The 24,465-nt window shown below is 40.2% G+C and overlaps 1 protein-coding gene across 2 annotated transcripts in view; it reads right to left on the reverse strand.

The window, feature by feature from the left end:
• DIAPH3 (diaphanous related formin 3) overlaps positions 1 to 24,465 on the reverse strand; it is a 484,281-nt gene that overhangs the window by 454,073 nt on the left and 5,743 nt on the right. Inside the window, exon 2 of one of the 2 annotated variants that reach the window (XM_019796631.2) lies at positions 2,914 to 2,946. The exons of the other annotated variant lie outside the window; for it this stretch is intronic. Within the exon in view, the coding sequence (XP_019652190.2) occupies positions 2,914 to 2,946 (33 nt within the window). The remainder of the gene's footprint in view (positions 1 to 2,913; positions 2,947 to 24,465) is intronic. 2 annotated transcript variants of the gene reach the window in all.

Below are 24,465 nucleotides of genomic sequence, written 5' to 3' on the forward strand. Positions count from 1 at the left end.
TATATATATATATATAGCTCTAAATTAAAAGTACACATGCAACAGATAGGCTGTGGGCTAGCCACCTTTAATTAGAAAACACATCACCAGCACACATCAAAGCACCCATGGCAAATTCTTCCCTGCGCTCTAACTCACCAGAAACAGGTTTACAGAGGCCCCAACATAAGCTACCCATTCCTGCCTCCTCCAAGTTCTGCACTGGTCTGTGACATAGCATATAAGGCTTAACTGCAAATGCATCATATAACCCCACTGTCTAGACATTGAGAAATGTTTTTAAAAGGGTTAAAAAGGGAAAGAAACAAATGCAGCAGTTCAACACACTTCAGCTTTAGTGAAACTCAAAACTATGAGGAAAGTAGAGAAGGTATAATGAGTCCCACTTCACAAGTGAACAATCAAATTAATTGATTTGCCAAGGTCAAAGCACAAAGAGGTGAAGCTCTGTCTTTCAACAAGAGTTTTCTGATTCCTAATCCAATGCTCTTTGCACACTGCATCAATCAATGAGTAAGGTTTGCTTTTCAGTATGTCTTACTCAAGATAGCCAGGCTTCTTCTCTAAGCTCCACAACAACGCACCCAGCCGCCTGAACTAGACTGCCTGCTTGATCCTTCCCGGGACTTAAGCCCTGGCCTACTCAAGAGCCAGGCTTAAGCGTGAGAGCAGAAGCGAACAGTGAGAGCTAGACAGACAGTAGTTCAGCCAGCTGGTCAAGGGGAAAAAGGCCAAGGAGGAATCTAGAAGAAACAGTCATCAGTCATGTGTACATCGAAGATAAGGGCAGGGGCAAAGCAATCATCAGTGATCCAGGCAGGTGTTCAGAAAGTCTGACAGCAATCTCTTGTCAAAGCCTTTTTTTTAATCTTTAAAAAAAAAAAAAATCTTCTTAACCCTGTGCACAGGCAAGGGTCCACCTATGGAAAGCCCAACCAGGACCAAACCATCCCCAGGTCCAAGGAAACCACAAAACCGCAAGTAATCAAAAACAGGGATTCATCCTTTTATTCCCTCAATGAAAAATTAATGAAAATGCTTACCATGTATCAGACAACATACCTGGAAGTAATTAACACATTGTCTCTTCCTTGAAGATGTTTAAACTGGTAAGAAGGTCATAGAGTGATATACCGCTTTAATAAAAATACCACACAAAGCACTATGATAACTTCCCAGAAGTTCTGACCTTCCCAAGACCAATTATAAGGATGAGGGAAGAGCAGGAATGGAGGCAGAATGGAGAGAGAAGACTTTAGTCTTCACTGAGGAGCCCATTTATTAAAATCTGAGTAAGATGGCTTCCAGAATGACCTGCTAAAGCCACTCTAGAGAAGAAACAGGACTGTTTCTATAACTTTGGGTGGAGGCTGTTGGCTGGCAATGTGCAAGGTCAGTAGTAACAAGGGTAAGAGTGGCAGCTCAAAGAAAAAAGTGTATAGTGCCCATAAAATATGAACAAACCTCACGTGTCCTAGAATAGCATTCAGCAATGGAAAGGAACACAGTAGTGATACAAGCTGACAGAGTTGGGGTAAGTGGGGGGGTGACTGCTTATAAGTAGGAGGCTTCTCTTTGGGTGATGGAAATGTTAAGATTGTGGTGATGGCTGTACAACTCTGAATACACTACAAACCATTCAACTGTACACTTTACTTGGGTGAACTCTATTCTATATGAACTGTATTTTAACAAGGCTATTACACCATTGTATATTCTCATGAATGTTCAAAAAAATTACAGATGTTTTTATTATCAGTCATAAGCAGCCATCTGAAGGCCAAGTCCGTTCAGTAAGTGTATGGATTCAGAGCTTTATAGAACAAGATTCAAGCCACAGCTGCACCACTGGCCAGCTGCGCATACTTGGGCAAGCTGCTTACTTACCCGAGCTGACCCTCAGAGCAACTGAGTGCTAAGATGAGGACGGCATCTTACATGTCCTCTGTGTAAGCGCTCCAGATCGCTACAGCTTCCTAAATACTATTATGTGAAAAACGTTATCCAGAAAAGCTTACATCAACATTCTTTTCTTAGACAGTATCCAGAGAAATAAAACAGAACATTCTAATTAAATTTCTTCGATCCTGCATGTCAAGATCTACAGCTCATGCAACTTCGCGTGTCCACTTTGTCCAAGTACCCAACAAGATGGTACTTTGGAGAACAGCGTTGCTAAACATTTTTTTGAGTGCTTCCTATTTTCTAGGCACTGTTTCATATTGGATTAAAGGTGAATTCGAATTCAAAAGCAGGTCAACAGGGCACTGCGCTTTGTCCTAGCATTTTTTTTTTACACTATTACTGTTTATTTGGGCCTTGTTGCTGTTCTTATTATCCTTTATCATTAGCCAAGAGTTATATTCAAAAATTTATTTCTCAAAAACATGTACTTGAATATACAAGAGGCTGTAATGGTCCTATAAAATGTTAATTACTTGTAAGCAAGCCTATTATCAATAGGCAGAATAGGAAAGTATGCTTGGTTCTCTCGTTTTGGAACAATATTTTTTTAAAATACATGCATGAGATTTTCATCTGGTTTACTTTAATTAGCAACTACATATTTCAAAAAAGCTGAATGTTTTTAGCTATTTTTTTTACCTCTTTCTGAAGTGTGCAATTCATCCCCAAAGAATGAGAGCTGATTTGAATGATTCAAAGTTGACTAACAATTTGTAATTAAACAAATTTTTTAAGTTAACATATCAACTAGTTCCTTTTACTATTCAAAAGTAAAAAATGCCATGTATTTTTTTAACCAGTTCTGCCTCTTATTTTAGCACTCTAAAAAACAGCATTTTCAAAACATGCAGGTTTTTAAGCAGTTTCAAAGGTGTTAGCATAGCACGCCATCCACATCACATGGTTAGTTAAGATTCACAACAGAAGAAATGTTGAGCATAACCTTACCATATCATCCGTCAGTGTCCTAATATTTAAATGCTGCAAATGAAAGAAACCAATCATATCAGTAATTTATAGCAGCTTTTTTTTAGTTAATAGAATACATTTAAAAATTCTATAATGCTAAGTTGAACATAATTAAATTCCTGACAGTCTAATAAAAATGAATTATATATTGTTTTAATCACCTTCTCAAGAAGATGGACAAAAGGTACTCTGAATGTATAGTTTCAAACATTTCTCAAGATTTCTTGGACTTGCAAACCTGACTAAAAACCTGTGCAACAGTAAGTATATATTCCCGACTAACAATATTAGTTACCATTAAGTATATGGAATTAGAACACAATGGATACGGAGATTTAAAACATGGAAAAAAATCTGAACCATAAGACGGTGAAACTTTAAATCTACCATTAGCATGCAGCATAGTAGATAATGAAGTACTTTGCTGGCTTAATTAACTTAAACAATTCTAGTAACGAAGAGAGTACTGGAATGACTATTTGCATCTTTAACATCAGTTTGATTTATCACCAGTGGTGACAGTAGACACTTTTCAATTTCATTGCTAGCCTCTTTGAGAACCCTTTTGCTGATTTCCCTGCTAGACAAACATAAGGCCACTTTAGAAAGTGAATAAATTAGTTTCTTACAAAGTGGTGTTCAAAAGAAAAAGTATTTAGGGGGAACAAGAAGACCAGAAATTGGAGTCTTATAAATTCCAGAGTCAGGCAAGATTTTGTATGCAAGGAGCTGGAATCAATTTCCAATGTTCCCTCATCTTATTCAGTAGCCTTAGACCATTTAAAAGGGCAGAGAAAGGGTCACATGCATTCCTAAATAGATCCAATTTTAGAAGTATAAAAGAACACGTGTTAGCATTCATCATCTAACAGCCTGAGTGGCACTAAATTCAACATGGACGGAATGAAATTTGCCATTCATGTTTGTATACTCGAACACACCTTTATGCTCATCAATCTATCTCAGTGACGATCCAGATTAAAAAACTGTACAGAGCAAATCACTATTTCAGATTCTCTTGCTCTTGGACCAAGATGTTCCCTCTTCTAGGGCGAAGAATAACAGTAACTGGAGCGGCCCAGAATGAGCTTTGCATAGAACCAAAGCTGAAGAACTGGCCACACTTCCTAGCCACCCCGCTAGGTTCTAGCCTACACGCTCTGTTAAATTGGGAACAAAGAAGGGAGACTGAACTCACAGAACTAGTGTTTAATTCTGGCTTAGAATTTATCTTCAATATTACCTTCAGCCCTTGAAAATAACAAGCACAGAAGTCCTTAGGAGTGGGTGTACTCCTGGGCAGAACTGCTAAGATTTTGAAGGCAGTTAGGGCCACAGTCTCCTCCCAGAGGCCATTACTAGAATTAAACGCCAGCCTACAGGGCTCTCAGGTTCGCAAAAAAAGGAGCAGTAGAAAGACTGTGTGGGGTACCCTTCCCTCCAACTGCCTGCTGTTTGTGATTTCCTGCCAATTTCTGCCAACAGATTCCCAGCCCACTGCACGTGGTTAACACATTTCTATTCTTCAGCCAGAGATACCACCCCAGTCACAATGGGCATCACACCTGAAAGGGGGTCGTTTTGCATTCCTCTCCCAAGACAAGAGGAACATAGCCAACTACCAACACAGCGGCATTTTAGGTGGCCTGATGCTTAAAAAGTAACGCCAAAGAAAAAGGATCCAGCTGGAATCCTGTTTAGAAAAGTATACCACGGTAAAAAGAAAACACCTTCTTCAATGAAATAGTCCCAAAGACCAGTTTGAGTTGCCTGAGGAAAATGCCATAAAAGCGACATTGAGAGAATGGAAAGAAACAATTTTAAGAGAAACTAGAGCAGAGCCCAGGCAAGATTCATGATCTAAAGACTGCATAAAAGATACAGAAAATACAGTGCCAGACAAGAAAAGAGGGGGGTGGAGATCACAGGATGCAAAATACAAAAGATGTAAATACCCAGAAACAACATTTTTTGTTTACTTCGAAGGCCTAAAGCTGCGCAGCCCTTTCAAGTTAGAGTTGTACTCATTAACTCAGAACAGTCACCCTTAAGTAGAAACAAGACGTATAAAATCCATTTTTTTGGTCATAACTACTTTAGACCCTTAAAACATCTGAGAATCTAGCTTTTAGGGGCACCTGGGTGGCTCAGTCAGCTAAGCATCTGCCTTCTGCTCAGTCGTGATCCCAGGGCTCCCTGCTCAGCCGGGAGTCTGCTTCTCCCCTCCCCCAAAAAATCCTGTGTTCCCATGCACACACTCTCTCCCTCTCCCTCTCTCTCAAAAATCTTGGGGGGGGGGAAGAATCTAGCTTTTAAAAGGATTCCATTTATTCAGTGCTTTAGTTGTTTTTCAAAAACTATGTAGGCACATACTTACACCAATCTTCTACAAAAAAGAACATGTGATGAATTAGGACAGAATTATAATGCAGGGATAAGAAAACTCAAAGGGATCCAAGAGTGCAGAAGTTTAACAGTTGGAGAAAAGCAAGAAGCCAAGGTCAAGTTTCTTATTCCTTCTCTGGAAAGTGCTTGCCTATCGGTTCTCCCCACTATCCACGCCCTGTTCCAGAGAAGCCAGTAGGGCAGGAAGCGATGGCAAATTCAAGGACCCACGACGGGACTGCAGGTAGTGACTATAGTACACAATAAAGAGCTGGAAAACCGATCTAAAAATTTTGGTTCCTATATCGAAACAAGGAAGCCAGAATAAGTTTCCCTTCAAGATTTAGCTTTCAAAAAAAAGAGAAATGACATAGTTGTTTACATGCATGCAATCTGAAGGAGACTCCTAAAGACCCGTCAGCTTTTAAAAATTTAAGTAGATCTAAGCATGAGTAATTGCCCCTAAAACTGAATGTCCAATCCCAGTCTACTTCAAATAGGACCCAAAGAAAAAATAGACACTACTTTTATTTTAAATGTACAGTTTTATCAAGTGGTACCTTTTTGTAGGATGTTTGCGAGTATAAAATCACATTTTCTGTTAAGTGGACATTATGTCTACGTTTAGATCAGACTTCTGAAAAGTCAAAGGAGCAGGGGGAGATGAAATGATGGACATAAAACCCTGAGATAATTCTGTGGGGTTTCAGCCTTCTTGAAGTAGATATAAAACTGCAAGGGTGACATCCTTAATTAAAAAAAGAAAAGAACTTTATTATAAAAGTTACTGCCTTTATACTGCTACTAGAGGAACTGTTTATATGTCTGGTTAGCTAAGACACTTTTTAAAATGTACTTGTTTTATAGCTACCAGCAATGCTCTTTACTCTGGCTTCTGCTTAGGAGAAATAGGAACTGCACCCATCAGTCCAGCTCACGAGCAGCATTTGCGGATATCCATACCAAGAAGGAAAAGGAAACGTTCAATGGAAGCAGATAGGACCACTTTAAAAATAACCTAATAGCAACTTTTAGGGTTATACTTGTACCTCCACACACACACACAAAGAAATTGAAAGCATACAGTTTTAGACCTATTAAGACATTCATACCTAAATGTGATTTTGTGACCTTTAGTTATATTACCTGGTCTATGATTGTATAGGTGTTATTAATGCTTTGTGGCAATGGGATAAATCAAACTGGCAGTAATTTCAAGAACAGTTCTGTACACAGAACCATTGGCAAATGGCTAAAGTGTGTTATTAAAGCGTATTAGGGCTCCTTTCCCTAGCCAAAAAATTCACCTTTCTTCCTGTGCTCCTACATTGCTCAATTTGCTAATTTTACTTTCTCCCCTAAAAAGTAAGGAGCACCTCATGTAGATAGGGAACAATGTTTCCTGCTAATGACAGTCCTAGGATGAATGGTCAAGAGGATCACTCTGCAACTGAAAGAAAAGTCTTTACAGATTTTTTTTTTGGATCCTACATTCTTTTGAAGAAAAAAAAAAGGTAGAAATACAGAACATAGGTCTCTATATTCGCATTTAAGCAAAGTATCAAAACCTTTATTGAAGACCGTACATGCTGTCAAAAAATAGATCTAGACTTTCAGAGCACTGTATGAAATGCTGTAAATATCAAGGGGTCCTTTCCCAGCCAACTTAGTCTACAAGGAAATAAACAAGACTGGATAAATTATATAATACAAAGCAACATACAAACCCAAGGTCCACATACACTTAAAAAAATAAAAAAATAAAATAAAATAAAAAAGATTCCAAGCTGTAGCCCAAGACTTTTAGCAAACCTTATATTTTCTTTCATTGGTTAGAACATTGGAACCAGCAGGGAGCAGAGAATCTGTCCATTCATGTCATTAGTTACATGGCAGCCACCACCAAGGTCAAGCTAGCAGGTCCTGATCAATGTCAAAGCCAAATACATGGTAATACTTAAAAAATAATTTCTAGCTGTTACAATTTAATTTCATAAATTTGCATCCTTTAACTAGGTCAGTGAGGAGCCACTAACAAGGAAAACCTGTAAGATTAAAGCCTCTGATGGCACCTGACTCAGACCCAATTTTCATCAACAAGACCCTCTCAGGCTCCCGGTTTTCACCTTGCTCGTGTGTACTAGAAACACACGAAGATTTGCTTTGTGAAAGAAGAGGACAAGGTCTCGGCTTCTCAAGATTCTGATTTGGTTTCTTAAGAGTCTGATTCAGTAGGTCTAAGGAGGGGCTTAGGCATCCACAGTCTCCAGGGGCCCTGAAGGGAAGGCGACGGCCAGCCCAGGACCCCGTGAGAAACCCTGCTCCACACTCCACCACCACCAGCCGTGAAACCACCCCTCAGCCTGCACACATTCGAATCTCTCATCAGGTGGCTCGCTTGAAAACTGGTGTCCCTGAAGCAAGCTACACGAAGGGTACAGGTAGGAAGTACAAGCCGTTTTCAAAGAAGTGAGAAACACTGAGCTGGTACAATTGGGACAGGTCTTACTGCCACGTAGTGACAGGCACCAATGAGTACTGTTTGAAGAGAATTCAGCACTCTCTGGTGGGTAGGGTGGATTACTGCATCATTTATTCAAATGCTTAGTCTATCTCTAAAGGTAAAATAATTCCACCTCATAAGCATATAATTAGTACTGAAGGATCAAATCTTGCTCATTAAGATCAGATCCGGACATGACACTATTTGCTTGTCAAAATAAGTCCGTAACAGATTAGTGACACAACAAAGTTACACCCAAAAGAAAAAACGAATCAATCTTCTTTCAGTCGTAAGATGCACATAATGTTGCCAGTTAGAATGGCAAAAATTGACAAGGCAAGAAACAATTGTTGGAGAGGATGTGGAGAAAGGGGATCCCTCCTACATTGTTGGTGGGAATGCAAGTTGGTACAGCCACTCTGGAAAACAGTGTGGAGGTCCCTTAAAAAGTTAAAAATTGAGCTATCCTACGACCCAGCCATCGCACTACTGGGTGTTTACCCCAAAGATACAGACGTAGTGAAGAGAGGGGCCATATGCACCCCAATGTTCATAGCAGCATTGTCCACAATAGCTAAATCGTGGAAGGAGCCGAGATGCCCCTCAACAGATGACTGGATTAAGAAGCTGTGGTCCATATATACAATGGAATATTACTCTGCTATCAGAAAGAACGAATTCTCAACATTTGCTGCAACATGGACGGCACTGGAGGAGATAATGCTAAGTGAAATAAGTCAAGCAGAGAAAGACAATTATCATATGATTTCTCTCATCTATGGAACATAAGAACTAGGAAGATTGGTAGGGGAAGAAAGGGATAAAGAAAGGGGGGGTAATCAGAAGGGGGAATGAAACATGAGAGACTACGGACCATGAGAAACAAACTGACGGCCTCGGAGGGGAGAGGGGTGGGGGAATGGGATAGACTGGTGATGGGTAGTAAGGAGGGCACGTATTGCATGGTGCACTGGGTGTTATACGCAACTAATGAATCATCAAACTTTACATCGGAAACCGGGGATGTACTGTATGGTGACTAACATAATAAAAAAAAAATTATAAAAAATAAATAAATAAAATAAAAAATTACAGAAGAAAAAAAATTAGAAAGACGCATGTAATGTTATGCTGGGCATTGCCCACACTTGTTTCAAATTCCAGATTATTCCTTTCCACTAAATACTAACATATACTTTATCCTGAGATTTCTGGTCCATACATCTGTTTTAATGCCAATGCCAACTGCAAAGATTGCAGGAATATAAAGGAGTATTACTAATCATGACACTAATCATACCTATAGAGCCTAAAGTTCATTTCCCAGGCAACAACACAACATACCTAGATGTGAAAATATTCAAGGGCTCCATACTTAAGAGCTCAAAAGTATCCAAAAATAATACTGAAGCTATCATAGCACCGAGGATAAGAGTAGAGCTAGCTCTTTGATAACGTAAAGAAAAACTTTTAAGTTGACTGGCTCTTCATGTGGGTCTATTTTTAGTCCCAGGTGGAGACAAGTGAGAGATGTTAGGGTTAGGTGAGAATGAGTAAAAGCTCTCCCGCTTCTTTTAATCTGTTCATTTATTCAAAACCAAACCCTGCCTACCTCAGAAAGATAAACACCTGACCATTACCCCAGGCTTCTCTACTCTCACCCACCCCAGAATCCAACCTCCCTTCTCCATAATTCCTTCTTTGAGAAAGGAGAGTCATCAAGAAACACTAACTTTCAGGGAGAGACATCATTCAAGCATTCATAGAAGCGAAAAAATTAATATTTAAGAGAACTCAAGGTTTTCACAAGGATCAAAAGGCAGCAAAAGAACTGCTAGAAAACTACCACCTCTCTAGAAAAACCAATTATCAAATTGTTACTTGACTTCTCTCTTAGATGACACATCACAGGAGCTGGACACCCAACAAGTCTTTTTGTTTGGGGGATTTGTTGGTTTCTGGGTTTTTTTTGTTTGGTTGGTTGGTTTTGGTTTTTCTTCTCTAGCAGAAATCCCATGTTCTTTTTCCTTCAATAAACCTCAACAGTAAGGTTAAATTAAAGGGAAAATAGAATAGCTAACTCTAGTAACAGCTTTAATACATATTTGAAGACCTATTTTAAGATGTTCTCCTCAGCCATTCCAGTTATTTTCACCTCTTCTACCAGATCAAAAACTCCTCTGCCATGGGTCCAAGGAAAGGCAATTCAAATCTCTGAGCTGCTGTACAAGGGGATTTAGTTCTAGGTCACCAGAATCCAAGACCTTTATAGTCATCTGGAGAAGGCTGAGAACTATTTAAAGTATTCACTGTAGGAAATTGTCCTAGAGCTTCCAGAATTACCCTGAAGCTTATCTGAACTACTGGGTTATTCCTGAGCGTGATTCCTAGAGGTCTTGGCCATGACACAAACATAGACTGAATATTCCCAAAGCTAACACAGCACCATGCATCATTCCTTATCTGTTCGAGAAGGATTTTGGTTTTTTTACATTCTGGCATCACCGTAAGGAAATTAAATTTTGTTGAACCTTTTTAGAGAATGATTTGGTGAAATAAATCCTATGTTTACTTACATTCTTTAACCCAGTAATTCTTCTAGAATTACAAAATAAAACCAGAGGTTTATACACAAGTATTTCTTACTACAGAGTTTATTTTAAATAGCTAGAATTATAATCAACGTAAAACTTCCCAGAATATGGGAATGATTAAATAACTATAGTCCTGCCATATGGACTATAATGACATAGGAAAATGATTACAATTGTTACGTGAAAAAAAGTTGCATTTAAAATTGCATATGCAATATAATTCCAACTCCATTAATACATACTCTTCTAGGGGGGAAAAAAAAGACAAGAACCATTTTCAATTTTATATATCTGGATTGTGGGATTTGGAGCCATTTTTCCCCCACATTTTCCTGCATTTTCCCAGTTGTCTAGAATAGGCTTATTTTTATAATGAGAAAAGCTTTTTCACATTACTATGGATAATACTTCCCACACCAAGCAGAAAATATAGATAAGTTCCTTTTCGAATAATAATGTATGGGAAAAAAAATCTTAAAAATCTGATATTGTAAACAAGACTTTAATAGGCTAGGGTTTTTTTAATGCATATTTTCAAATATGTCAGAATATATTAAGCACATTATTCACTGGTTTTGTAATTCACATATATAAATTAAACAATTTCAAAGAGCTCCTTGGTTTCGTGAATTATTGATGTTGTCACCTGCTAGAGACTTAATTCCAAGAAAAATATACGAATCACTACATCACAAGCACAAATCCTTTTGACACAAATTCAATTTCTGTGGCAATAACATATTGACTTAGCTTTATTTTTCTATTTTATGACACTTATTAATGGCAGAGATAAAAGAAATCTATCATTTTTCTTTATTGTAAATGTAACCGATCTCACGCTATGTTAAGAATGTTAAGGTAAATACCACTCACCTGATAACTTTTTCATGCAAACGAGGACATGGTACCAAATAAAATAGGATTTTAAGAAAAAAACCTAATCTCCTACTCCTAATCTTCCTACTACACAGTTAGAGTGCCAAAAGGGGCAAGACACTACATCAAAAATGAAGAGGACTCAGTCCCTGCCCTTAGAAGCTTAAAGCCAAGAGAGCAGCAAGACAATAACCACAATAAGACAGTGAAAGCAGCACACAGGAGAGGTGCTCACTGGTGACCAGAAGGAAAAGCCATCTCTCCTTGCTAATTACATCTGCTTCAATACATGCTATTAACGGGCAAACATTACAGCCATGATCGAAGACTCAAGTCCAATTAATCTTTAGCCAGGATTTGGGTACAACTTGTAACAGAAAATTTCCTCTTCTGCCAGCATAACAGAATCCAAGGGCGGGCACTCAGCAAACATTTATTAAGTATAACTATATTCTTGACAAGGAGTACAGTAGTAAATAAAACAAGGACTCCGGTCCTAAAGGAACTTTCCTTCTCTTGAGGAAGGGACGGTAAACACAATAAATAAGTCACAGAGGATGTTAGAAGGTGATGCTTGTTACGCTAAAATGAAAAGCAGCTGCATGGTGAGGGGAGGCCAGAAAGCCCAGCGGGAGTGTCTGCAGGCTGCGATTTTAAATGTGGGGGGCTGGGGCCGGCAGGGGCCTGAGAGAGCTCCAAGGGGCCTTGGAGCAGAGCAGAAGGCACCCTAAGGGGGTAGCTGTGTGGACAAGAAGGAAAGAAACTCAGAGGGAAAACGGCCCCCGGAAAGGAGCGGGTCTAGGGCGCTCAAGGAACAGGGAACCAGCACAGCTACAGCAAAACAAGACAAAGTCAGAAGGGAGGGAGCCGCAGCAGGTGGGCGCCAGACCGCTGTAAGGCCAGGGGCTGTTTTATTCCTCCAACGGTACAGTCACAAACACAAAAAGTACAAAAACACGCTCTGAATAATCAACTTAACCAGTAAACAACAGCTGAATACGCACACGTTTCAAGAAGCCTCAGAGGGAAGGAAAGCGACAGGGCTGTTTGCAACCATTTCCTTCAGGGCGCTGTAAGTGGCTTGTTGGCCCATGTTGCCAGGCGTTACTTACTAAGAATTGTTAGAAATACTCTCAAAACACTGTAAAGCCCACAAAGGCAGTTTTTGCACCAACTATTTCTATTGCATTAACAAAAGTATTTTTTTAAGTATAGAATTAGGGGGTGCTGGAGGGGATGAGGGGGGCGGGGGGTAGTCGAAGGAATAGCCAAGCATGTTTGGAGAAAGGAAAGTTAGAAAAAATTTTTAATTACAGTAGTTTAATTACAACATAATCCGTCAGACCCCACTGGAGTCTGAGCACCAGCCCTAGGGGCTCCTCCCACAGGGGGTCCACAAATGGTCAAGTGCCCACAGATATCTGAGCCCCGACACAGGGTCCCTCTCAGGCAGTATCCCCTCTTTGCCCTTTCCCCTCCGAAAGCAATTCCCCTGCTAGATTGATCCACCAATGTTTCCATTTCTCGTCTGGGCTCTTCCTGAGACGCTGTCCTAGTCTCTTCCTTCTCCATACCTGCGCTCAGGCCTTTTCTGTTACCCTGTACGGTCACCTACTCACCTTTCAAACACCGCCTGCCTCAGGAAAATTCTCTTATCTTTCCCACAAGCCCACCTCTCCTATGACTCTTATATACTGCCCTGCGTTCCCCCAGCAGGAGGCTAACAGCCTGGGTTCCAGAAGCAAACTCACTTGGATTGGAATCCAGCTCAGATACTGATCAGCTAGCTGTGTGACCCTGGGCACTTAAATTCTCTGAGCTTCAGTTTCCCCTGGTACCAGGAGAGTAGGAAGCGGCTGTCCTCATACACTTGCTCGGAGCCTTAGTTGAAAAAGCCACATCAAATCCCCTTCCTTCCCACTAACATCTCCACCAGTATCACCTTGCTTCAGGTCACCATCATTCTAAAGGCTACATCCAACAGTCTCCTCCCACTGGGCACTGAAATCATCCATTAATCCACTTAAATCCATTTGTTATTGATGTAAATGTGTGCAGGTCCCCTGCCCAAAGTGGGCGTGGGCTCCTGAGAACAGGATTTTTGTCATGGTCATTTTGCCAGCAGCTCTATTTGCTGGGCATCAGTTACACTGGACCATTCTCTTTACAGCTGCTGAGGCCTCTCGCGTGTTGCCATCTTACTTTGTGGCTGAGAACTCAAGCAGGGGCAGTTTCCCAACGCCATGCCCAGAGCCCGGGCCTCAGGGCAGGGACAGCTAGATGGGTGAATGAGATGGGTGGAAAGCAGCCATACTGAGTAGGTATTCAACATATAAACCTGTGGTAAGGGTGGGTCACCCTTCATTATCATCAAGAAATGATGAGCCCACCTCTCTTCATCCAAAGCTCTTTGTTTACAGTTCCCTTGGGTCACTGATCATTGTTTGCAGTTGGTGTTTACGTCTTTCATTTTCTTGTTTTATTTTGTTTTGTTTTGTTTTTAATGTACCAGGGACCTTGTTTCCCTCATCTTTGAGCACCTAAACCTCGTACAGGGCACATTTTAGGGTCAGTGGTTTTCAACCTGACCACAAAAGAGAATCAGCTGAAGAGTTTCTGTTTTCTTTTCTTAATATTCCAAACCAACTGAATCAGAATACCCAAAGGTAGAGCCTGTCACAAGTACTTGTAAAGCTCCCCCAGGTGACTCTAATGGGCAACCATGGTTAAACACCAGTAACTTGGACAAACTCTTCTGAACTCAGTCTTCCAGTGCCAAGACTATCATCAAGGAATCTCCAAAGACCCACATGTGTTGACATGATAGATACTTGGCATCTCTGCCTCATGCACAGAGTCCCTTCTCTGTGTCATAGGGGTGGACCCAACAGTCTTCATTGTTCTCTGTGAGCCAGGCCTGACCACAGACGTGACAGAGATCAATCCCTACACCCAAGCAGAGCCAATCATATCCTCACTCTACCAAAAATCTGGATTTGGGATTCCGGAATGAGAATCTGTTCTTGCATAGGCCAAGACCATGTATGCCTGGAACTGTGAGGCTCTGAGCTTGGCTGTGTGAAGATCAAAGGAACAGAAGCTGTGCTCTGTGGAGATACAACAATGGAGCAAATGCCTAGTGAGAAGCAATACAAGGCTGTATGACCCCAGAAAAAGAGAGAATGACAGAAGGTGCCAGCTCTTGGTTCTAGGTTCCAAACCCTTGGGAGGACCAGCTACATTTACTGTGCTTGATCCAAGAATATACAGCTCTGTCTTTATGACGGCCCTTTCCAATTTCAAGCGAGATATTATATGGGGGTCTGTTTCTTTAAGCCAAAAAAGGCTCTGAGACAAAACCCAAGACTCCCCCAGTACCCAGATGATACAGCCCACCTCGTCATTACCACCACCACTTCCTGAGCACTCTTCATAATTACCAGTACACCCAACAGTCCTATTAATTAGCCATTATCCCCATCTTAGAGATCACAAAACTGTCACAGAAGTGATTTGCCAGGCTGGAAATGGACCCTTGGTCACTGTGACTCCAAAACCCAGACTCATTCCCCTTCCTTTCCCATAGTCCCCACTGCTACCATGAGACAGCAGCTGTTATCAAATCTACGGAGGACTTGCAGTGGAAATGAAGCAGTTTCTGAGGCAAAGAAATTTGAAAGAGAAATCTTAACAAGAAAAATGAACGTAATTCCAATTGGATGATTATTAAGCATTATAACACTGACCACTAAGTTGTATCTTAAAAGTTCAGGTGAGTGAGTATAAGAAGTTGGGGGGGGCGGAATTGTGATTTCTATAAACTAACAAGAATATGTTTTGCTAGGGAGTTTCCCCATTTATGTCTTAAAGTTGCTCTATTAAGTAATAGATGGAGTGAATAGTTTATTTCTAATTTGTAGAATTTAAGCTGCAGTATATACCACAAGCCTTTGAAAACCATGCTCTCCCAATTCAGACTAAAATATAAGCCACAAAAATATCCATATTCAAGAAAACACACACACACACCCAAATCAAAAATTACAGGGCAATAGCTAATCAAAGAAAATTAAGTATTCTTAATTATTGATGAAGTTTGAACTCTTCATAATAACTAAATCACCACAAAGTTGTCTTGCATAATTTGATTACTACTTTTTGTTACTAGTCTTTACATTGGTTTGTCACTACAAATGAGCCCAAAGGATGATTGCATATTACAAAGTGAACATCTGAAAAACAGAGGAAAAGAGCACAATCCCAACTCTTACATTCAGTCCTAGTATTATGCATAAAATGTAGTTCATTTTACATTTCTTCTAGAAATATTAACCACGCTGGATATAGTTAGCATCTAAGCTAAGCAGACAACACGTTAGGCCTGGCCCAAAAAGACCTATGAAACATGGCAGCTGCCCTGAAGAAGTTGACAATCCAATAAATAGGCTCTAGAGAAAAAAAAAAAAAAAGAGCCTGGGTCACTTATTTTCTCCTCCTGGTGATTCAAAAAATAGTATCACAAAAGTAACTGTCCTGCGAAGGCTACCCATACTGATATACACAGGTTCCTCGTCTTAATGATCTTCTTTGCACGTGTCATCCAGATGAATTTGGAAAGATAAGTCCTTGAATGGCATCAAATACAGAGCAGCCCAATACTGCACCAAATCTGCACTGTGACATATCACGACATGGTGAAACTCCAACACAGAGCATTCTATGTCACACGTTAGGTTGTGAACACACCAATTTCTGCAGTCAAGCTGCAAGCTCAAGCAACTACGGTCTAAACTGCTTGACAATCTTCCAGCGAAGTCAAAATTCGGCTCTAACAACAACCCAAGTATATTTGCAAAGTACTTCTAAAAGTCCATAGTTTCACGTTGATAATAGCTCCATTCAAGGACCCCAATAAAACAGGTCAACAAGGATTATGGTGAAGTCCTCAGCTGACAGCCAGAGCCATGAGAAGGCACCCAATGATCCTAATAAGTTAGTGCAAATTACTGAGGACTGCGGCTCTTCCAAGGGTGTGAAGATAATCCTCCCCTATTTTTCTTTTTGAGATATCACTGGCGCTTAACATTGTGTAAGCTTAAGGAGCACAAAGTGTTGATTTCATACATTTATATATTGCAATGATTACCACCATCGCATTATTGATACCTCTATCATATCACATAATTATCACTTATTTTTTGTGGTGAAAACATTTGAGATCTGGTCTCTTAGCAATTTTGGAGTAGATGGTACAGTATCGTTGACTCTAATTGCTATGCTGTGCATTAGAGATCTCGAACTTATGTTTTAGTTGGAAGTTTGTAGCCTTTAACATCTCCCCAGTTCCCCCATCCCTGGCCCGTGGTAACCACCATTCTTCTCTGTACAAGTCTGGCTTTTTTAGATTCCACATTGTAAGTGATATCATACAATATCTGTCTTTCTCTGTCTGGCTCATCTCACTAAGCATAATGTCCTCCAGGTCCATCCGTGTTGTAGCAAAGGGCAGGATTTCCTTCTTTCTCGTGGTTGAAAAATATTCCATTGTGTGTTTATATATATACTGCATCTTTTTTTTTGTCCATTCGTCTGTTGACAGACATTTAGATTGTTTCCATATCTTGGCTATTGTGAATAATGCTGCAGTAGATGTGGGAGTGCCATGTCTCTTTGAGATCTTGATTTTATTTCCTTTGTATATATATCCTGTGGGACTGCTGAATTATATGGTAGTTTTATTTACAATATTTTGAGGAACCTCCATACTGTTTTCCACAGTGGCTGAACTTATAGTCCCACCAACAGTGCACAAATGTTCCCTTTACATCCTCACCATCACTTGTTACCTCTTGTCTTCTTGATGACAGCCCTTCCAACGGGTGTGATCCCACACCTGGTTCTGTCACTGCTAATGTCATTTGGCTCATAAACCTATCATTGATGGTGGCATCAGAGGCTATGAAAGTGCATCATCTTGGCCAGAATAAGATGTGCATGTTCTCCAAAGGGAGTAAATCTTCACATCACTGGCAGGCAGCCTGACGTACAAGAGAAGACACTGAGGGCCACAGGCAGTCCCTTTAAAAATAAATGTAGGTCAAAGTTTGTCATTGGCCACTAGCTACACAGGGCTATTTAAATTAATTCAAATTAAGCCAAATTAAAAATTCAGCTCTTTGGGAGCATTAACCTCATGTAGCTAGTGCTATCAAACTGGACACAGCAGAACAGAATATCTCATCACAGAAAGTTCCTCCTAAAAAACGTTGATCTAGGTAGTAGTAAAAGCTAAAGAAATGGACAAGCTCAGGCTGAAAGGAGGTATAAACTGGAAGATGATGATCGGAGACAGTACTTAGGAACACCAATTTAAAGGGGTGCAAAGAGAGATGACCAAAGATCAGAAGAGAAGAACAAGTCATGGCAAAGGTTTCAAGAAGCAAGAGGTCGGTGCTAATCCTGTGAAGTCAAGTAGGATGAAGTCTGAAATCAGCCACCAGGTTGGCAATTGTTGATCTGCCAAAGCAATTTCGGTGGAATGAACAGAAGTAAAGGCAAGATTGAGGAACAATGGCAGGTGGCTGAATCCATCCTTGAAGAAAACACTCTACCCTTGGCCAACACCATCATAAGAGCAGCAAAGAGCTAAGAGCTGTTTAATACTTATGTGTCAACCCCCATTCTAACACATTGAACCATCATATTCAATGTACCATATAGGTACTAATGTTCCCATCTCATACATGAAGAAACAAACAAAAAACAGAGTAATTTTCCAAGGTCACACAGCTATCAAATACAGAGCCAGGATTTAAATCCAGGTTAATTTCAGAGCCTGAGTCCTTCAAGATGACATAAAATGGACTCCTTGGTAACACTTCCCACTTGTTGGTTCACACGTCTCTTCATACCAGACTGGATGGGAGCCTCTTGAAGACAAGGACCAAATTGTATCTACCTGTGCCGTACTTGGTATAAAGAGCATTCAAATATTTACTGAATAAATGGAAAGAACTGACTGTAAGGGAAGGAAGCAGAGCATAGTATTCAGAAGGGGAGAAGGGTCAAGAGAAAGTCAGAGAGGGAGGCTGTTTGGTTTCGCTTCTGCTTTTTCTTTTATAATGGGAGGCACTGGAGCGTTCTTAGAGAATGCAACCTATAAAGAGTGAAACATACCTAATAGAATGGGACTGGGTCAAGAACAGGGGTAAAGGGATTAACCTTGAACAGGAAAACAGACATTTCTTCTGTGGATATTGGAGGGGAAAGGAGGAAGAGTTGCAGATAGAGAAGATTACAGGTGCAGACAGCAGGAAATTGAGCAAGTTCAAGCAAAACGGCCTTTATTTTCTCTCTGAAGAAGGTGTCAAGGCGAGTGCTAAGAGCCAGGGGTAACCATCTCTAAGATCTTTTAATTGAAAGCTGTGGAATGCTCCTGTGTGGGTACAAGTGGGTATTTTACACACACATGCTGAGTATCATTAAAGGATACAAAAGAAATGAATAGAAGTCACCGTGGCCGCTGTTTGGGAACAAGCTGATTTGGTGGCCTGGGACGTAAGGAAGTCTTGGGGATCTCGCTCTGTATTGTTACACTGCTGGCCTTTTTAAGAGGTGCATACATTACTTTTTCAGTTTAAAAAAAACTATTTACAACAAAAAGGAATCGAGCCCATAGCAAAGGTAAAAAGAGTGATGATGATGGTTTAGCATTAATGTTAAGAGAAAGGGAAAAGAAGGTAACCAAAGATCAAGGTCAAAGCCAGGGCTCTGGAGTTAGACCGGCTGCGCTGGTATCCATCACCCCCTATCCCCAGCTGTGGCAGCTCAGGAAAGGCCCCAAACCCCTCTCCCCACCTCAAGCTTCAGGCCTCTTGCCCCACAAGAGGGTGGTGAGAGTGCCTACTTCAAAGCAGTGAATTAGGATTAAGTGCTTAAAATAGCGCCCAGCCCACTGGGAGAGCTGAATAAATGTAGCTATTGTGATGATGATTATCTAGCAGGTTTGAGGACCCAGAATCAGCGGGCCCCTGGATCCAGAATGTAAGGGAGTCAGTTCAGAGCTGGGAGGGTTTCCACCCCGATGCAGCAGCCCAGTTCAAGACCCGGAGGGCCTGTCTGGCTGCTCCAGGTTTGGAGATGTGAGGCAAATGGACAAGGAAACCAGAGATTCTCTCTTTATTTAAAGTCTACCTTATGTCAATTTTGAGGAGGCGAGGAATGGGAAGGATCCTAGTTCGAAAGTTCCAGGGTTAAACTTTTGTGGAGTGTGGGTATAGTGTGGAGCGAAAGTCGGCAGGAAACTGACAAAGAAAGAGAGGCACGGTCAAGGGGCTGGAGGTCTAGATGAAACAGAAAGGAGGGGGGTATGTCCAGGAAACAAACCTCTCGGTGTGTTCCCCACTTGAATTAAGGTCGGGTTTCTGGACACAGTGCAGGTGTCTAGCAGGAACACAGTGAGAAAGGGAGGTGGGAAGCTGAAAAGAATGGTCAAAATGCTGCCAGTAACTGGGATCCTGTCACATCTCCTTCAAAATGACCAGCCCTAGAGAATTCAACACTACAGATGAGATTCCCCCCCTCCTCTGGTATCTGAGGAAGAATCACAAAAGTAAAACTCATAATAGCTGTCATGTAGTAACTGTTAGGCACTGTGCCCACGCTACTGAAACATCATTACCTCAATTAATCCTGACAACAAGCTCTAAGTGGATATGCTGTGGTTCTCTACTCCATTTTACAGACAGGAAAACTGAGAGGCACAAAAATTCATTAATTTGCCGAAAGATACACAGCCATATTTGCATCCACTGAATCTATCCTAAGTCCTTTTTACCACAGTGGGGCTGTAAAGCCACATTGCCAGCCCCTGGAGGAGCCTGAATGGGTAAGCTCAGTTCTCCAATGACCCAGATACGCTTCTGATAGCCTTTACATGTCCTTCCCACCACCACCGAAATCTTTTGTAAAAAGAAATAGACATTTAGGGTATATCAGTAACATTTAAATTTAAATTAATCATGAATAGATTAATGAACCAGGTGGTGTAAGGTTACAAGAGTAATTTTGCATAGATTTTCAATTAGCCAAGCATTCACAGACCTACAGTAGTAAGCTCGAGCCTATGCCAAGCATTGCAGAGAAAGTGACTTCCAAGAGCTCACAAACACATGCATAAAGTAAGCTAAAACAGGTTCAAGATACAAGATAACACATCAATAATAGCAAAATAATAACTTCAGAAGAGAGGCTGAATGAAGTTTGAGCATGGTCTTAATTGGAGACCATCACCTTTTATAAAGAAATGAGACTGTCACATTGAATTTCTGTTTGCGGATGATGTGCGTTCTGGTTTTCATGTTCATTTCTCAGACTGTCAAATTTTTCATTAGAAATGAATTGTAATTGTCCTTATGAATTGCATTCTACCGAAGGATTTGATCAACACAACAGTTTAATACCACAGTACAGTCCATAATTAATGTCACCAATTTGTAAATCCTAGTTAAAAACTGAATGTTACAAAGTTTCAGTTTCTGATGCCCAGATAAACAACCCACCTCAGGAAAATGCAGCAATTACAGGATAAACTCCCCACATCCTGGGAAGATACTTTATAATAAAATAAGCCAAATAAATGCACTATTATGGATCTTACAATCACACTAATCCATATAGCTCACTAGGAGTTTCAAGAAATTCTACATCACAACTCCAAAAGAAGCATGTACTTTTCTCTTTTAACTTCCAGAATAACCTAGAATCAACGATAACTGCCTTGGACAGCTGAACAGGTATTTAGCCATCTTTAACCCATGAAGGTCCCTCATGAAATAAATAAAAAGCCCTGTAAGCCCCTACACCTCAAGAAAATGAAGAGCAAAGATTATAAGGAAATATTGATAGGAAAGGAGAAGACAGACATTTCAATAGGATTTATAGAGTTTCACTTCTGACACTGGTGAGCACACGGTGTTCTATCCCTTTTTTGCATGACAAAATATATATTTTTTTTTAAATTACAAGGGAAAAGTCTCAATAAACTATTAAGAAAAACTGCTTTGAAGCACACTGTATACATCCTTCACAACTGAGAAACACGTACTCATCACTTTGAGCTCACCACTAGACGAAGAACTAAAGGGGCAAAACCTGCGCCAGGTTCCTGTACTTGACCGCCTTCTTAAGTCATCTCTTGGATTCCTCAAACTGAGTCTAACGATCCCTTACCGGACTCTCCATGTCCATAACACTTTTTCAATTTTGTATTTTTCCAAGATTATCTTAAACATTTGCAGTAAAATAAGCATCATCCGGACAATCTGAATGACCACTCTAAACCATGGTCCTCCCACCAGAAGTGTGGCTTCCAGTGGCCACACTTGTGTGTGTGTGTGTGTGTGTGTGTGTGCACACGTGTACACCACAACAGGGCACCAGAAGAAGGCTAAACAACATCCATTGCACTACACAGGTTTTCACACTCTCCTTACTCAGGAAGAATTCTGTTCCAAAAGGTTGTCCGTAATGCCAAAATAACACTCTTCAAGGAACCACACACTCAGAGCTATAGTGAGGTGCATTTCAAGAGAAAAATGAATATAGATGCTGGTGGTCTTGGCTTCAATTCCTTCTGCTCCTTTTCAACAATTTCATACAGTTGAATAGGAAATACCTACATATGGCTAGATTATCTTTTTTACCATAACCAGGTTTATAAGAGTTCACTACTTCACCCAGGGCCTTAAGTTAAGATCTTGTGAGAAAGACAGTAATGGTAGATGACAGGTCTCTCCCAATCGTGCGGGGCTGCGTCTTCAGCTTTATCACTGTCCTCTGCTTCCTCAGCCTCTGGGATTCCATTTCCATCCAAGAATCAAGCTGACAAAAGGAAAACAGCCATACGCGTATCTTCCCACTATTAAATCCAACAACGATGACTTAATTTCGGCAAAACATCATCATCAATCACATTAAATTAATGTTGTTTTTCATTTGAATTTTATTGGTTTTATAGTTTTGTTTTGGGTTTTATGTAAAAATCTGTTCGAGTTTTACAGTTGTAAAAGAGCCATAAGCATAAGGAATCATATTTTTGGTTTTTATCTATACATACATAAGTAACATTATTTTTATTATCATTCAAGTCCACACTGGAGAATCACAAGGATTTTTTTTTTTCTAAGTTTGAGGTTGTTGCCTTCGTAGGTTTCTTTTCTAAGTTTCATCTGTATGCAAGCATCATAGTTACATGGTCCCCATTTTACATATAAAAACATAACCCCTAGGGGGCGCCTGGGTAGCGCAGTCGTTAAGCGTCTGCCTTCGGCTCAGGGCGTGATACTGGCGGCGTGATACTGGCGTTGCAGAATCGAGTCCCACACCGGGCTCCTCCTCTGGGAGCCTGCTTCTTCCTCTCCCACTTCCCCTGCTGTGTTCCCTCTCTCGCTGGCTGTCTCTCTGTCACATAAATAAATAAAATCTTAAAAAAAAAAAAAAATCTTTAAAAAAATAATAATAATAATAACCCCTAGAAAGTTTGAAAACCTTGCTCTTGACCATGCAGCCATCACAATTAGAAGCCTGCATCAACCCAAATGTCACCTGGCAGGTCAGGAGAACTGAAAACAGCAGGACTCTGCCCCTGCCACACACACCATGAGGAAAAAGCCTGACCCTGGGAAGAGTTTCCAGTATAGGAAACTAATTCAAATACCCGATGTAATATCTCCAGTGCCCTAAAACCTAGAACACATTGTACTACCACTATTACTACTGATGACAGCAACAACAATCCCATAAATGGCAAATATTTACATCGTGGTTACAACGAGCCAGGTACTCTTCTAGGCCCACCACACAGTAACTTCTAATCTTCCCAACAATCCCATTTTACGCATGAGGAAACAGAGGCACAGACAGAAGGAACTAGCCCAAGTGAATGCATGGCGTAGCTAGGATTCGAGCCCTCACAGTGGTCCAAGTCACTGCTCATAAATGCTATTCACAAGGCCTCGTCTATAAAAAAAACTGTAAGAAAGGATGACAGTGGGTCTTTTTGAAGAACATAATCTACGGCAAGCGTTTCCAAACAGTTCTCATTAATTAGCTAATAACTGAAACATTCCAGCACCAAAACTTAACTTATTGAAACTCTTAAATCCTTCCCTAAGTTAATAATGATTATTTGATTTGCTATTTGAGAAAATTATTCCCAACGGTAGGCATTTCAATGCCACCCTGCTGCTATGGAGAGAAAAGTTACCTTTGTAGATCCTGTTCAAAGAAAGCTCATGCTTTGATCCTTAATATCCCATGAAGTAAGAGGTTATGCTTCATCTATATTTTATAGATCTAAAAGTCAAATTAGTTTCTGGGAGAAACAAGCAGAGTGTGATGGTAGCATATTCTGTAGCATTCATTTCATTCCTGGTTGGGAGGATACTATGTGCTGAGTTAAAGACAATTACATTAGTATAATACGTAGCAGTTTTTTCTGGTATTATTCTGCAAGCATAAACAAGTTATACACATGTTAATTTACATTCTATATAAAAAGCCAATTTTAAATCCAATTTATAAGGCAATAAATATATAAAGATTCTAGGACACAGCAATAAAGTTATGCCATAAAGTAGAGTTAATTCACGACAACAATAATAAAAGCATGACAAATTTTAGCATTGTACCAACTGCACAAAGGTGTTTCAGGTAACATCTGTTCAGAAGCAATTGCTACAAGACAGACTAGATGAGATGCAAGGTTTCACAGTGTAATAAATGTATGTCAGTTTGCTTGCTTCATAATTAAAGACGTGAGTCTTTGAAAAAAGCAATTAAGCCTTGCTCTAAATCTGAGACAATTATCCCTACTCCCATCCCTTTTTACCCCCCACCACACACACACACACACACACACACACACACACAAGATCCAAAATGATCCAGAAGTAATAAATGCCATATATCATCTACTTTCAGCAGCTAAACATACTCCCAAAAGCCACTTGATATATTTTGTGTCTTTTGATAAATCATATACAAACAAACAATAAAAAAAAAAAAAACCTTTTTTCCTCTTGTTAGGAAGGATAAACAGGGAAAAAAAAGTCTGGGACAATTCAGGCAATTTACTTAGAAGACTGGCCTGAATAATATAAATGATCTTACCTT

This window comes from Ailuropoda melanoleuca, chromosome 7 (assembly GCF_002007445.2).
Source record: "Ailuropoda melanoleuca isolate Jingjing chromosome 7, ASM200744v2, whole genome shotgun sequence".
Classification (NCBI taxonomy): Eukaryota; Metazoa; Chordata; class Mammalia; order Carnivora; family Ursidae; genus Ailuropoda; species Ailuropoda melanoleuca.